Source organism: Sorex araneus, chromosome 4 (assembly GCF_027595985.1).
Source record: "Sorex araneus isolate mSorAra2 chromosome 4, mSorAra2.pri, whole genome shotgun sequence".
Taxonomy (NCBI): domain Eukaryota; kingdom Metazoa; phylum Chordata; class Mammalia; order Eulipotyphla; family Soricidae; genus Sorex; species Sorex araneus.
In genome coordinates this window covers 214,951,831-214,967,173 of record NC_073305.1, presented here as the reverse complement: position 1 = coordinate 214,967,173, position 15,343 = coordinate 214,951,831, and the positions used below count along the sequence as shown (strand labels likewise).

Here is a 15,343-nt window from a genome sequence, read left to right as displayed (position 1 = left end):
GTGGGGCTAGGGCGCGGGGCAGGGCGCGGGCCGGGGGCGCGCGGGGCCGGGCGCGGGGGGCTGGGTCTGGGGCCAGGGGCGCGTGGGGCCGAGGTTGGGGACGCGCGGGGCCGAGGGCGCGTGGGGCTAGGGCGCGGGGCCGGGCGCGGGGCAGGCGCGTGGGGCTGGGGCCAGGGTCGCGGGCCGGGGGCGCGCGGGGCGGGCGCGCGCGGGGCGCGGGGGCGCGGGCGCCGGTGCGGCGGCGCGGGGCGGGCCGGGCCGGGCCGGGGCGGGGCCGGGGCGGGGCGCGGGGCGGGCGGGCCGCATCCCCGTGACGCGGCGGCCAACCAGGCTGCGTTGCGGGCCCGGTGCCTCCGCCGCGCCGCCGCCGGGTCCGTCCGCCGCCCGCCTTCGCCCGCGCCCGGCCCCGCGCCCGCCGCCTCCCGGCCGGCCGCATGGCGCTCCGGGGCTTCTGCAGCGTCGATGGCTCCGAGCCCTTCTGGGTAGGTGCCGGGGCCGGGCGGGGGGCGGCGGGGGCCGGCCGGGGCCGGGCGGGGTGGGCCGCGGGGGGACCCCCCCGGGACCCGGGATCCCCGTGCGCCGCGCGGGCCCCTCGCCCCGCCGCGCCCCTGTCCCGGGGCGAGCTGGACGCGGGCGCGTGTGGCCGAGCCCGGGGCCCCGACCTGGGGGGAGCGGGGGGCCCCTCTCCTTCCCCTTGGGGGGGCGTCCGCCTGTCCTCCCCGGAGCCTGCCGGGACGGGAGCGCCGGGGCTGGCGGGGGGCAGGGGTGGCAGGAAGCGGGGGGCTCGCTCGCTCCCTGCTGGAGTCCTGACACCTCCAGGGCCGGGTTCGAGGGGGGCCCCGCGCCCCGGGGTGCCGAGCCCGCGGCGGGGCGGCCAGAAACTTCTCGCCGCGGACTGTTTTGCAGCCTCGTCGCTTTCCGGTGGTTGGTATTTTTGTCATCTTTACTTTCTGCCCGTTACCACTGCGCCGGGGCGGGTGGGGCCGGGGCGGGGCGGGGGGGACCGGCCGCCCGCTCAGGGAGTGGGCAAGTGGCCGCCCCCTGCCTCTGGGGCCTGACCCCCAGGGTGTCCCAGGGCTCTGGGGCCCGGGAGCCTCCCCTCCACCCCCCAGCTGAACCCCCCCGCTGCCCTCCACTCTCTGCACTTTAAATCCTCTCTGGTCCCCTTGGATTTTGTCCTCTAATGCGATTTGGCCCCGTGGTTCCTTCCGAGAAGGCGCGTCTGGATCCCGCTGACCGGCCCAGGCCCGCGGCCGTGGGCAAACGGGGAACCTGGAGCGTTTTCCTACTCCAGCCCTTATTAAGAATCAGGCCATCAGCATCTCCAAATGCTCTCTCATGGGGCCCCAGGCTGCCTCTGGAGCCTCGGAGAGACACCCTGGAGGGCCCCCAGGAGGAGGAGGAGGAGGAGGTGTTCACTTCGGAAGGGGGGAGGCCAGGGCGGTCTCACTCAGTCCAGCCGCCCCGGTGAGGTCACGCTCTCCCGAGGGAGTGTCACAGTCTTGACCTCCCTGCGCAGGAAGCGGTGTCCATGCTTTGCATGGGGACCCGGGGCTCACCGGAGAGCAGAGCGTGTGCAGAGAGGGGCCCTGTTGGCATGTTGGCAGAGGGAAGAGGCCCCCAGCGCCCGCCCCGTGCCCGGGTGCCCGGCTTCTCACGGGGAGTTTGCGAGGCTGGGCGGCTGGCTGGCCCCAGGCGGCTGTGGCTTCGGGAGCACTTGCTGGCGTGTTTTCTCCCTGCGAGCGGAGTGCAGGGATCCGGTCGGGAGCATCTGACTCAGGGCGCTGGCGCCCGCGGTGGCTCCCGAGTTCTGATTGCTTAAGGCTGTTCGCTGCGCTTCAAAGGCACATCCAGGAGGGAGGAAAGTGACTCAGGCCACGCGGGGACCGCCAAGATCTCTCCCCGGAGTTGTGTGCTTCCCCGAGCACTCCCGGGGCCCCAGCAGCACCAGGCCCACCACCAGCCTGAGGACTGACTGGGAGTGACCCCTGAGCACTGCTTGGGAGGACTCCCCGCCCCTCGATTCTTGTTTAAAGAATAAAAAAAAAAAATCCAGGACTGGAGTGATAATACACGGGTAGGTAGGGTGCTTGCTTTGCATGCAGCTGACCCGGGTTCGAGCCCCAGTATCCCATATGGTCCTCCGAGGCCCGCCAGGCGTGAGTCCTGAGCACAGAACCAGGAGTAACCCTCGAGCATTGCTAGATATGACCCCCCCAAAACAAAAAACAAAAAAAAGGAAAAAGGAAACCCCATTACTAGGCAAACAATGTTCTTTCTCCTCCCCAAAATGTTTCACTGTGGAAATCGCTGATGTCCGGGGTTGGCTGGGCAGGGGTGGGGGAGGAGGGAGGGCCGAGATAGCGGCCGTGGTTGGGTGGCCCCGGCATCCCTCCCGCTTCCCTAATCTTTGGCCTTGACCCCTTGGCTCGCGCCTGCCTCCCTCTGGATTCCTGGAATCGCCCCGTACCTCAGTTTCGGGGCGTGCCCCGGGGACCCGGATTTAAAAAGCGGGCGGCTGGGACCCGGACACTTTGGGTGGCCGGAAGAGGCCAGCAGGTCTGCTGGAGCTGGGCGGGGAGAGTGTGTGGTCGAGGCAGGTCACCGGGGAGGGGGCTTCCCGGGGGGGACTTCCCGGGGCCGCTTAGTTGGCTCACGCCGGGGAGGGGTGGCCCTGAGAGCGGGGACGGCCGTGTGGCCACTCCAGCCACCTGCCCTCGGTGCCCAGTGGCCGCCTCTGTGGAACGCCGGCAGGACGCTGCCGTCTCCCAGCTTCTCGGGGGTCGCTCAGGGTCACTGGGGCCACCTGTGGGGGCCCCCGGCACCCAGGTGCCGCCTCGGGGAAGGTCCAGGGCAGGGGTGGGCCGCCCGCTCGCGGGCCAGTGCTCTGGACACTTGGGCGTGGGGAGCAGTGGCCCCGCGCTGGGCTGGCCGCCGTGACCAAGGCACGAGGCCACCGTGGCCCGTCTGCGGGAGACTCTCCGGGCCGAGGGACCCCGACTCCCCGCGGCACCTGCTGTGGGCCTGGGCCTCACTCCCTAGTGCTCCCTCTTCTGGGGGCGGGGACCCCGGGCCTGTCCCTGGAACTTGGGACACGCCTCGCCTGGCTCTTCTTGGCAGGTGGTGGCCACGTTCCGCCCGGAGCTGCTGCCCAAGCCTTGTGGCCTCCGTGGCCCCGTCTTCCCTCCCGTTCTCTGCGTCTGACCCGTCGGCACGTTCCCGGGCCCTGTCAGTCTCCAAAAGGCGTCCAGATTGGCCAGTTCTCAGAGCCTCCCTGGTGCTCCCTCTGGTCCAAGCCTCTGCGGGGTCCCAGGGCCACCCCCTTACCCGCACCCTCTCTGCCTGCCCCCCTCCGTCCCCACTGATTTCCGTGGCCCCCAGTCCCGAGGGAGACGGCATAACATTGCCTGTGACATCCCGTCCTGCCCCATTCAGCGCCCTCTGGGCTGCACCAGGGCCTTTGCACATGCCGTTTGCGCCCCCTGGAATGCTGAGGGTATAGTGCTTCCCAGCCTCTCTCCCTGTCCAACTTGGCTTCCTTCCTGTGCCCCCAGCCCCCCTCCTGCTAGCCTGCTCATGGGCCACAACCCCCCCACATTTAGGCAGTTTCTACTTGTGACCCCTCACCCCCCCTTAGAGTGTCCTGGATGTCCTCTGGTTGAGAAACACTGGCCAGACTGTCCCCTGTGTTATGAAGTTGTGTTTTACCCCCCCTTCTTTGGTGTCACTGGAGGCACCGTGCTTGCGTGTGGGTGCCAGTCTCGGTGTCAGGGAGCCTCAGACGGAGGAAGTGCCGGGACGAGGCTTCATCCGCCTGGGGCGGTGCCAGGGGCCCAGCTCTCGGCCTCCTGCCCCCCAGGCCCATGCTCTGCCCGGTGTCTCTTGTCTCTGGTGGCCCCGGCCTGACTCCTGGCGAGTGCCGAGGACCACCCAGGGTGCCGGGGATGGAACCCCGGTCGGCCGCGTGCCAGGCCGACGCCCGCCCCGGGGTACTCTCTCCCCTCCCAGCCACCTGCCGCTCCCCCATCCCCGTTTCTCATGCCGGGGGTCAGAGCTGAGTCCCGACCGTGGCTCTGCCCACTCGCCCAGCCCCCATTTCCGACCGGGCGTTCGGTGGGGCTCCGAGGGTACAAGTGCCTCGGTTTCCCTTTATTTGGATTCTGAGTCGCAACGGTTCCCCGTGGGGAGATGTCCCACAGGAGTTGGCATTTCTGACGCGTGGGCTCTGAGCATGGGGCACGGCCCCGGCCGGCGGTGGGCTGCCTCCGGAGGGTCGGGTCTTGGCTCCCGGCCGGCCAGTCTCCGCTCTTCCTCCCGGCCTGCCCGCGCCAGGGCTGCCCGTCTTCCTTCTTGTCCCTGGGTCCCCCCCGCCCCCCCGTCTCTAACGTGTCCCACCTGGCGTGTCCCATCTGGGCGTCTGCTCTGCAGCCCAGTTTGGGGGGGGAGAGGGGGTGTTGGGGTTGGCCACACCCAGCGATGCTCAGGGCTTCCTCCTGGCTCTGCGCTCGGGAATTACTCCTGGGAGTGCTCAGGGGATCCTGTGAGATGCCGGGGATTGAACCCGGGTCCGCGTGTGCACTCTACCTGCTACTAATGCTCCCACCTCAACAAAGTCTGTTTTTTTTTAAAAAAAAAAAAACTGAGCCACACCCCTGGCCCCTTTAAGACTTTAGTTGTAGCACTGTAGCACTGTTGTCCCGTTGTTCATGGATTTGCTTGAGCGGGCACCAGTAACGTCTCCATGGTGAGACTTGTTACTGTTTTTGGCATATCGAATACGCTGCGGGGAGCTTGCCAGGCTCTGCCGTGAGGGCGGGATACTCTTGGTAGCTTGCCAGGCTCTCCGAGAGGGGCGGAGGAATCAAACCCAGGTCGGCTGCATGCCAGGCAAATGCCCTACTGAATTATGTCTCCATCGTGAGGACTATGAGGAGGTTGGTCACTTGCATTGGGCTGGGGTGCTTGCCATAGGGGGAGGGGTGTCCCACGTGAGGGTGCTCACCGAGGCCTGACTGTGCTCCTACGCTACTCTGCGGGGCCCACAGAGCTGCCCAAAGGGGCTCAGCACATGTGGGGCACCAGGGATTCGAACTCTAGACCCTAAGCCCTTGTCCCATTCTGCTGGACTCAGCATTTATTTTTTTTCTTTTCGGGTCACACTCAGTGATGCTTAGGGGTTCCTCCTGGCTCTGCACTCAGGAATCACTCCTGCCTAGCAGTGCTCAGGGGACCCTATGGGATGCTGGGAATCGAACCCGGGTCGGCCGCGTGCAAGGCCAACGCCCTCCCCACTGTGCTATGGCTCTGGCCCCTGGGCGTGTTTTTGTTCTTCCAAACCCGGGATTCCTCCTCTCGTTCTCACCCTTCCCGCCTCCTTCATGGAGCCGAGCCTGTTTTCCTGACCGAGCACCTGCTGTGTGCTGGCGTCGTTCTCTCCCTCCCTGGGAGCGGGGCCAGGAGGCCGGCAGGTGAGGCCATGTCCTCTCCCGGGGCTGGCCAGAAAGGGCGAGAAGCGCCGAGGCGGCCGGGTCAGTGCGAGCTGGACAGAGGGAGGCCCGGGCCAGGCCTTTCAGGGGCGTGGACTCCTGAGCTTCCCCCTGAATATGTGTCTGGTCGTGCCAGGGTTTGGGGGCGGGGGCTGGGGGGTCCTAGAGAGAAGGGCAGAGTCCACTGGGGGACTTGGGGTGGCCACGTCCCCCTCAGGGCTGAGCTCAGAGGTGCCGCAGAGCCCCGCCACGGGACAGCTCCCTAGAGCGGTGAGGAGAGACGCGATCAGTGCTGGGAAAAGAGGCACGTGGTCACGCTCAGGGCCTGGGCAGCCCAGGGAAGGGGCCGGTGGCCTGCCTGTGGCCGGGGAGTGGGGCTGTATTTGCCCCTGGCTGGCGTGGGCCTCCCCGCCCAGTGGCCGTGCTGGAGTGAGTATCGGGTTTAGTTCTTTATTCGGTGTGGGGGGGGCGGGTCCCACCGGGCGATGCTCAGGGGTTACGCACTCAGGAGTGACTCTGCACTCAGGAATGACTCCTGGCACGGGGACCCCAGGGGAGGCCTGGGGTCGAACCCGCGTCGGCCACGGGCAAGGCAAGGCAAATGCCTTAACCATGGCACAGTGACGCCGGCCCCAAGGGTTTTAAAATGAAACAGAATGTGTGTGTGTGTGTGTGTGTGTGTGTGTGTGTGTGTGTGTGTGTGTGTGTGTGTGTGAGAGAGAGAGAGAGAGAGAGAGAGAGAGGCGCTTCTGTTTCGGAACCAAGCTGGGATTCCCCTTCTTGGGGGAGGCTGTGGGCCACCCCCCGGGTCACCGGGGCTTTCTCGTGGGACGAGGAAGCCTCTCTGCAGGTTGCTAGACAGCTCTGAGATCTGGCCGGGCTGGCGGCTGGCAGGCGGCCGCCCTGGCGCCGGGCACCTTCTCTGCTTGTGCCCGTGTGCGTGCTGAGAGGCGCAGAGGGTGAGCGGAAGTGAAACTTGCAGGTCCTTCCCCTTTCTGCCCCCAGCAGGGGCCGGGGTGATGGTGTTTTTCCTTCCTAGAAGCCGGGTCGAGAGTATGCAAGTGGGCGTGGGTGGGGGGTGGGGAGCACGGTGGGTGGGTCTTGGTCCCCCCCACCAGCCATGTGGGTTCACCGTCTCAGTCAGGTCATTTCGTGGTAGGTTTGCTGCGTGTCCAGCGTGGACGTCCTGGGTCTGCGAGGGCCGTGGGGGTGCGAAGGGAGTTTAACTTCTCTTGACGAGTGGATCCTGCTTTTGGAACGGGGCAGTGCCGGGGCTGGAGAGAGAGCACAGCGGGTAGGCCGCTTGCCGTGCACATGCCCGGCCCAGCTCCAATCCCACGGGGCCCCCTGAGCATCGCCAGATGTGTGTGATTATTGCCAGATGTGTGTAAACAACAACCAATAAACACCCCAAAAAAAACCCAGAGTAGTTCCATATCTCCCTCATGTTTCCTCTGGGGGCATGCTGGGATTGTGACCACTTTGGGGGATTCCGGGGGGCTTCTTGATCCACAGAACTTCCGAGGCCCGGGGTATGCAAATAGATGCAAATGACTCCACCACGAGCCCCGCCCCCTCCCAGGGTCCCGAGCACTTGGAGAAATCGGATCCTTCCGTTTGCCAGGAGGGGCCCCGAGCTTCGTTCACGAGTGGACTGGCCAGCAGGTCTCAAGCACCTGTGGGTGCCTGGCAGTTGACAGCAAACTGGGACGTGGCCAGGCTCAGCCAGGGGCGAGCAGGTTTCTTCGTTTCTGACTGATCCGTTTTGTTCCACTTTTTACTTAAAAATTTAAAAATATATATTTTAAAATTTATCTTTTGTTTTTTGGGCCACTCCTGGCGGTGATGTTCAGGGTTCTGCACTCGGGGCTCAGTCTTGGAGGGGACCCCGGGGCCACGTGGGGTGTCAGGATCGAGCCTGGGTCGGCCCCGTGCACGGCGTTCTCCTTGCTCTCTAGCTCCTGTTGCAGGTTTTGAAAGATGGGCGTAAGTCCTGCACTTAACCCGTTATGTAAAACGCACTTGCGTATGCGCAGCTGAACAGTGGGCAGAAGTTTCGGCGTAACCGTCCGGGCTCTGGGCCCTGATGTTGTTTGCTTTGACGGCTTAGCGTTTAATTACAGAATCTCAGCGCGTTCCGGTGATGTTCTTTGTTCCAGAGCAGACGGCTTAGAGACATTGAGACGGGCGCTAACTGGACACTCTCTCCAGCTGGCCACGTATCCACACCCTCTCCCTGCCCTGTCTCTAATCCTGGAGACGTTTCGCAGACACACACGCCACACGGGAATGGGCGGTCCTCGTAGTCATTCTGTTTTTTGAAATGGTCACATTTTTATTTTAAAAACAATTTAAAAAATCTCTGGGTCCAGGGCTGGAGCGATAGCACAGCGGGTGGGGCGTCTGCCTTGCACGCGGCCAACCCAGGTTCCAATCCCAGCGTCCCGTATGGTCCCCTGAGCACTGCCGGGGGAAATTCCTGAGTGCAGAGCCAGGAGTAACCCCTGTGCATTGCCGGGTGTGACCCAAAAAGCAAAAAAAAAAAAAAAAAAAAAATCTCTGGGGCCCCACCCAGGGCCACTCCTGGTGTCCTGGTGGTACTGAGCCCGGCCATCGGGTATTCAGGGGGGTGGTGGTAACCCCACAGCAGAGCCTGTGCTGTTTTGTGGGACCGACCTTGGGGGACACGTTCGCCGCTCGGGAGACCCCCATCCTGAGAAGCGGGTGCAGGGAGCCCTCAAGGGACGCGTGCCTGGCTGTGGAGATGGTGCAGCCCCCAAACGGTTCCAGGCCTGGGTCTGTCGGCTGGGGCAACGGTCATCCCCTCGGGGGCCTAAGGTCGCTCCCGCCATCTTCCCGGGGGGGGGGGTTTCCTCTGTAAAGTGGAGACCCTTATCTTGCCCTGGTGGGCCGTCCGCCCCCTTTCCGCCCCGGACGGCCACTCGGCCACTCGGTTACACTTTGCACCTCCAGCACTGCCTGTGGTTCTTGTGTCCCCTGGATCTCCCCGTGTGCTTCCTCCTTGGGGGCGGGGGGGGAGTGGCTGCGGTGCTGACCCTCCGCCAGGCCCCCCCCACGCGTGCCCGCAGAGCCCTGTGCTGGCAGAGGGACCTCCCCTGCGTGCCCTGGTGCCCGAGGGGGTGGGGGGTGTCTGCGTGGTCGCGTGGGAGATTTCGTGGCCTGGGGTCCGCCCGCGTTTGGCACAGAGGGAAGGCGCTGTGGAGACAGGAAGGCAGCTGGCCCCGCCAGGTAACCCGACAATTACCCCCCCCACCCCCATTAAAGTTAATTGAGGTGTTATGGCGCCCAGGGGCAGGGGCGCAGGGGCGGGGGTGTTGGCAGTTGGGCCCAGAAGTTGAGGCGTCTTCCCCCTTCTCTTTCTTGAACCTGAGAGCCGGGGAAGAAGCCTCGTCATCCCTGTGTGTGTGGACGCCTCGAGGCTGTGGGACAGAGGGGACCCTGTTTCCTTAGCTCTGAGGGGCCGCGCCGGCCAGTACACCCCACGGCACAGCCTTCCTGGGGCGGTATGGAAGGGCGGTATGGAAGGGCGGTATGGGGCGGGATGGACAGGAGGGCTGGCCAGGAGAGCTGACCAGGAGGCTGGCCAGGAGAGCTGACCATGAGCGCTGACCAGGAGGGCTGGCCAGGAGAGCCGAGACCATGAGCACTGGCCAAGAGAGCTGAGACCATGAGCACTGGCCAGGAGGACCGGCCGGCCGAGCTGGCCAGGAGGAAGAGCAGATGAGCAGAGCCGGGGCCGAGGCTGCCCATCTCAGCCCTTGCTCTCCTCCCCTCCTCCCTGCCTCAGTGCGGTCACCGTTTGGGGTTTGGTTGGGGGCTGCACCCGCGATGCTCGGGTGGGGGTCGGGGGATGGTGTTCTGAAGCCCCCTCCACGGTGTCCAGGCTTTCCCTGCTACCCGCTGTCCACCTCTCCGGCCCTCAGTGAGCGTGAGTCCCGGCCGCAGTCCAGGGCGTGGGGAGGGAGGCCGTCGTTCCTGCGAGGTGGGGGGATCTCGGGGGGAGCCTGGTGGTCAGCCTCACGGTGTCCGCCTCCCCGCAGCCCCGCGGCCGGCCCAAGTAATGGCCCTGGAGTCCACCCCTGCTGCAAGGCCGCGTCTGGGCCTGTTTGCTGACCCGGGGCCAGGCTCCCAGCGGGCCGGTTTGCTCTAGGGATCAGGCTAGTCCGGACAGGGAAAGTGCTGAGGGCTGCCCGAGCCCGGGGGCCCCCTTCCCTGCCCCCTCCCCCTCCCCCCTGCCCCCCGCCCCCTCCCCCCCCCCCCCCCCCCCCCCCCGTTCCTCCGCGTCTGACCAGACCCTCCCTTAGCCCTTGCTCCCGGCGGAGTCTTGCGAGAGTTCGAGTCACCGTCACCCGCCCCCTTCTCCCCGGGGTGACGGGCCCTTGCAGCCTCGGCCCCTCCCCGCCCCCACCCCCACCCCCACCTCGTGGGCAGTTAGCCAGGGGTCCCGCCCTGTTGCATCCCGATGCTGGCATGTGCCCGAGAGGGTGGCACACGGCACACTGGGGTGGGGGGTGACCAGCCCCCACCCCTGCCTCACCCTCCCCCCCTGCCCTCCCGCACGTGGGTTCTGGGGAGCGAACACGGGGCTCGGGAGCCGAGGTGAAGGGGCCTCGCTCTGACCAGCTGGGCCCCCCGCCGCCTCTGTTTACTCAGCTCTCCGCAGTCAATGACCCAGCGTGTGAAACAGCCACTTTGCTGGACATTCCAGCTATTTCCTTTGGGCCGGCGCCCGCCCGTGGCGTGTGTTACTGGGTCAAAGGCGGGGCCCGGCCGTCTGGTGCTTCCCAGTGTCTCCGGGGTGCTCCCGAGCGCCGACTCGACTCTCCCCGTTCGCCGACTCTCCCCGTTCGTGCAATTAATGGGCACCTGCTGTTTGCAGGGGCGTCCCAGGGACCCGCCCCGGCAGCCCCCCCCCCCCCCCCCCGTCCTGAGCGAGGGAGGCCTTCGGGAGTCGGGGAAGCGGGTAGAGCAGACGCAGCTGGACGGGGCGGGAGGCTGGGGGCGCGGGGCAGGAGGACAGACTTGGCGGGGCAGGCAGGGCGCAGGGGCCTTGGCGGCAGTGCTGGAAGGGCGAGGTCACCCTGGCACCTTCCATACCTGGAGACGCTGGAGGGCTGGGAGGGGCGTCCCGGAGCCTTGGGCCACAGCCCCAGAGCCAGCCAAGGCTGAATTCAGCCCAGAGAGACTGCATCTTCCTCGAGGCCACACAGTTCCCGGGGTGCGGAGCCGGGGCCCGGCCGTTTGGGAGTTAGTTGGCAGCGGGTCCCGTCCTCACTGCCCAGGGCCCTGGTGCCCCGAGAGCAGGAGCCCGCGCCAGCACCACCCGTCTCCCCCAGACCCGCGCACGGGTGCGAAAGGCTGGTGGGGGGAGGGGTGGGCGCAGGGCCCGAGCACTGGCCTTGCGGAGTCCCGGCTTCCACCCTGGCACCGCACGGCGTTCCGACGACCACCGTGTGGCGCGACCCCCCAAGCACTGACCACTGGCCTGCCCGGCCCCTTTGGGCCACCCCCACCGCAAGGGACAGCGAGACCCCCGGAAGCCCGAGAGGGAGAGTGAGCTCTGCAAGCCGGCACAGCCAGGCCCGGGCTGGCCCCCCGCCCACCGTTCATGCGTCTGTGCCCCCCCCCACAGTTCATGCGTCTGCACACCCCCCTCCCCCGTGCCCCCCGCCCCGAGAGGGGGACAGGCCAGGAGCTGGTGGCCAGTCACACAGCCCCGGGGGACGGGACCTGGGGCCTTGCTGCCCTCGAGGAAGGGACAGTCTGGGAAGAGAGCGAGGCCCAAGGACAAACCATCTAGAATAAACAGCCGCGGCCGCAGCCCGAGGACATGGCACGTGTGTGACCTGCCGCCCGGCCGGACAGACGCGTGTCTTCCCCGTGGCGTCTCCAGGCGCTGCGAGGCACAACCGAGCACCTGTTCTTGGGGAAAAAAAAAGGAAGAGGCCTTTTCCACGTTGGCCACGGAAAACGGCTTCTCTGGAGAAGCACGTTTGTGGGGGGCCTGGGGGCGGGGGCGGCTTCCCCCAGGAAGAGGGGCTTCAGCTGAGACCCGAAGGCCCCTCCTCGCACGCCCCTGGGGTCACCTGCAGGGATGTTAGAGCTCGTGGGTGTGGAGGGGAGAGAGTCAAAGAGCGAGGGGCGGCGGGGGCGGGGCGGGGAGGGGGCTGAGTTTTCCTGCTGTCACTCTAGGGCTGGGCTGGGTCACACGGGGTGGGGGGTGTGGGGCTCAGGGTCCACCTCTAGCGGGGCTCGGGGCGGGGGGGTGGCGGGGGCACCCCACAGGCGGTGCAGCCGCGGGCAAGGAGAGCCACTGGCCTGCTCGGCTCTGTGGGGTCCTGCCGCTCTGCTTCTGCCCCAACTTGCCGTGGGGCTCCTGACGCAGTGCTCGGGGACACATCCTGGCTGTGCGTGGGGGACCCAGCGGGTGCCAGGGATGGAGCTCTGGGCCTTTCCTGTGGGGTGGGGGTGCTCGGGCCCAAGGGTCACCTCCCCGGCCGGCCCCAGGGTTGTTGCCCTTGAAAATGGAGCCAGGTGGGGCCTCGTCAGCCCGGGGGCCCGGGGAGCCCGTCCCGGTTGGTCCGGCAGGGCCTGGCCGGATCCCGGCACGCAGTGCCCACGTGCCTCTCCTTTCCCCGGCACAGACTAAGGAGGGGCTGCGTGTCCGTCCGGGCCCGTGGGCACGGCAGCTTCTTGGCCCGGCGCCCCACCCGCTGGCATGTGCTGGCGACTTCTCTGCCTCTCTGTGGTCAGCCCGGGGCGGCCCCCCCCCCCCATACTGAGACGCAGACCAGGGGCTCGGCCATTGTGCAGGGAGGGGTGAAGGCCCTGCATGGGGCAGGCCCGAGGGTTTTTCAGCCTTGGCACCGCTAAAAAAATAGATAAATAAACAAATAAAACAACTTTTATTTAATTAATTTTTTAAGTTCAATTATCTAAATATTTTTATCCTTCATTTTATTTAGTGTTTTGGTTCTGGGGCGATGCTTGGGGCTGACTCCTGGCTCCACACTCAGGAAATCACTCCTGGCGGTGCTCAGGGGACCCCGGGGGAGGCCGGAGGCCGGGGGATCGGACCTGGGTCGGCCACGCGCAAGGCCCACGCCCTCCCCACTGTGCCCTCGCTCTCTGGCCAGCCCGTGTTTGTTTTTAACGTCGTGTGTAGTGAGATCTGTGGGACTCTTGGTTTCCCCCGCGGCAGGATTGCGGTGTCTCGAGTCAGACGCAGGGACTCACACACGGGCCGGACGCACACTGAGCTCGGCCCCTCTGCCGAGATGCCCCGCCCTGTCTCGGGGCCCAGACTCGGCTGCTCACCTGGGGCACGGCCATGGTTACCATCGCGGGTCCTTGCCTCTCGTCATCACTCTGTGTGTGTGTGTGTGTGTGTGTGTGTGTGTGTGTGTGGCCGGGGGGGGGAACATTCAGGTCTGCTCTCTGCGGTTCTCAGATTCATCACCGTGTCACTGTCACTGTGTCACTGTCATTGTCGGGCGGGCAACAGTAATGTCTCCATTGTGAGACTTGTTGTTACTGTTTTTGGCATATCCAATACGCCACGGGGAGCTAGCCAGGCTCTGCCGTGCAGGCGGGATACTCTCGGTAGCTTGCCGGGCTCTCCGAGAGGGGCAGAGGAATCGAACCCCGGTCGGCCGTGTGCAAGGCAAACGCCCTACCCGCTAGGGTATCGCTCCAGCCCCCTCAGATACATAGTGTGTATTTTGTGTGTGTGTGTGTGTGTATTTTGTGTGTGTATTTTGTGTGTGTGTGTACTTTGTGTGTGTGTGGGGACCCTCCTAAACCATATTCAGGGGCCACCGGGCTATGCCTGAGTGCTCAGGGGTCGTGCAGTGCTGGGGCTCGAACTCAGAGCCTCCCTCAGGCCTCCAAGGACCCCAGAACTTGAGTGGTCTCTGGGCCCCACTGATTTGGTCGGGGAGGGCGGGGCACCCTCTGAGCGGGGGCCCTGCAGGCAGACCTTGGCCCGCCCGGACAGTGGCTCGATGTGGAGCCTCAGGGTGCTGGAGGGGACCCAGGGGTTCTGGGGTCCTTCAGGAGCCCTGGCAGTGCTGGGAACCGACCAGCACACAAGGCCGACTCCTGGGCCGCCGTGCTCTCTCTCCAGCGCGGGCTGGACTCCTCCCCCCGGTTCCCGCTGGCAGGGGTGTCCGTGTGGTGTCGGTGTGTGCTGTGTGACTGGCAGCTCAGCCGGCCGGCTGTGTCCGGCCACGGGCAGGGCTTCCGTCTTGTCTGGGCTGCTCACCAGTCCAGCGTGCGGGGCTGGGATTCGGTCCCTACGCCCTACATTGTGCAGTGTATATGGTGTGTGTGTGCGTGTGCGTGCATGTATGTGTGTGCGCGTGTGCGCGCGTACATGCATGTATGTATGAGTGTGTGCATGTGTGTGCACGTGTGTGCGTGTGTGCATGTGCATGCATGCATGTGTGTGCGTGTGTGCGTGTGTGCATGTGCATGCATGTATGTGTGTGCACGAGCGTGTGTGCATGTGTGTGCGTGTGTGCACGTGTGTGTGTGCGTGAGTGCGTGTAAAGAGTGAGCGGCCCATGCACGCACTCCCTTCCATGAGCAGACTCAGGGATCTCCCCTGGCAGTGCTCATCCCCCGGCCCCGCCTACACTTTCTCATTCTCTCCTTCGCGGGGGAGGTGGCAGGACAGGGGCCGACTGGGTGGCTGGAGGTGTGACTCGAGCAGGGGCGGCCGGAGAAGGCTCTGCGGCACAGGCTCTGCCGGCACTCAGGTCCCCTGGCCGCGCTGCACAGCCGGGCTGTGGTCCCTGGTGCCCTGCGCCCGGGGGAGCCCCGCGCACGGCACGGTGTGGCCCAGAAAACAGACCCGAAGCCAAGCCGCCGGCCGCTGGCCCGTCCCACAGTGCCGCAGTGGCTCTCCCTGAGTCGGGCCCGGGGTGGGGGGGGGGCGGGGGGCGTGTCTGCAGCTGTTCTGTGCTGGGACCTGGGGATGTGCTGGAGAAGGGGGTTGCTGAGACGCTGGGGGCCCGGGTCCGGGAGGGCGGATGGCGAGGAGGGGGCCGGGGGCTGGGGTGTCGGCGCTGTCGTTGTATTTATGTGTTTAGTTTAGTTTTGGTTTGGGCGTCATGCCTGGTGCTCAGGGCTTACTTCTGGCTCTGTGCTCAGGCGTGTGTGTGTGCGTGTGTGCGTGTGTGTGCCTGTGGGCTCTGTGTGTGTGTGTGTGTGTGTGTGTGTGTGTGTAAAGCAAAGAGAGTCCCGTGCATGTATTCCCTCCATACACAAAACACCAGGATCACACCTGGCGTTGCTCGGGGGACCCTGTGGGATGCCGGGGACTGAACCCAGGTCAGCTGTGTGCAAGGCAAGAGCCCTCCCCGCTGTACTGTGGCTCCCGCCCTGAAGTGGGCGACACTCTCTGCAATGAGTCTAGACCCCCCGGACAGGAAACCCCTCTCTCATAGCCACACAGCACTGCTGCCAGGGGCCCACCCACGGGTCCACCTTGCTGCTCAGACAGACGTGTTGACCCACTGTGACACATGCACACACAACACGTGTGTGCACCTGTACAGAGGAAACGTGTCTATCGTGCATACGCACGCACATGCACGTACATCTGTACAGCAGAAATGTTTTTTTTTGGGGGGGGGTCACACCCGGCGATGCACAGGGGCTACTCCTGGCTCTGCACTCAGGAATTACTCCTGGTGGTGCTCGGGGGACCCTATGGGATGCCAAGGATTAAACCCGGGTCAGCTGAGTGCAAGGCAAGCACCCTCCCTGCTGTGCTATTGCTCCAGTCCCACGTTTATTTTGTACACACACACACACACACACACACACACACA

General features: G+C 65.7%; 1 protein-coding gene across 2 annotated transcripts in view; it reads left to right on the top strand.

Moving 5' to 3' along the window:
* The first annotated feature begins 351 nt into the window (after window positions 1-351).
* ABCC1 (ATP binding cassette subfamily C member 1) overlaps window positions 352-15,343 on the top strand; it is a 79,478-nt gene continuing 64,486 nt past the window's right edge. For both annotated transcript variants that reach the window (XM_055136330.1, XM_055136329.1), the window contains exon 1: window positions 352-482. In XM_055136330.1, coding sequence (XP_054992305.1) covers window positions 435-482 — 48 coding nt within the window. In that variant the 5' untranslated portion in view covers window positions 352-434. The remainder of the gene's footprint in view (window positions 483-15,343) is intronic.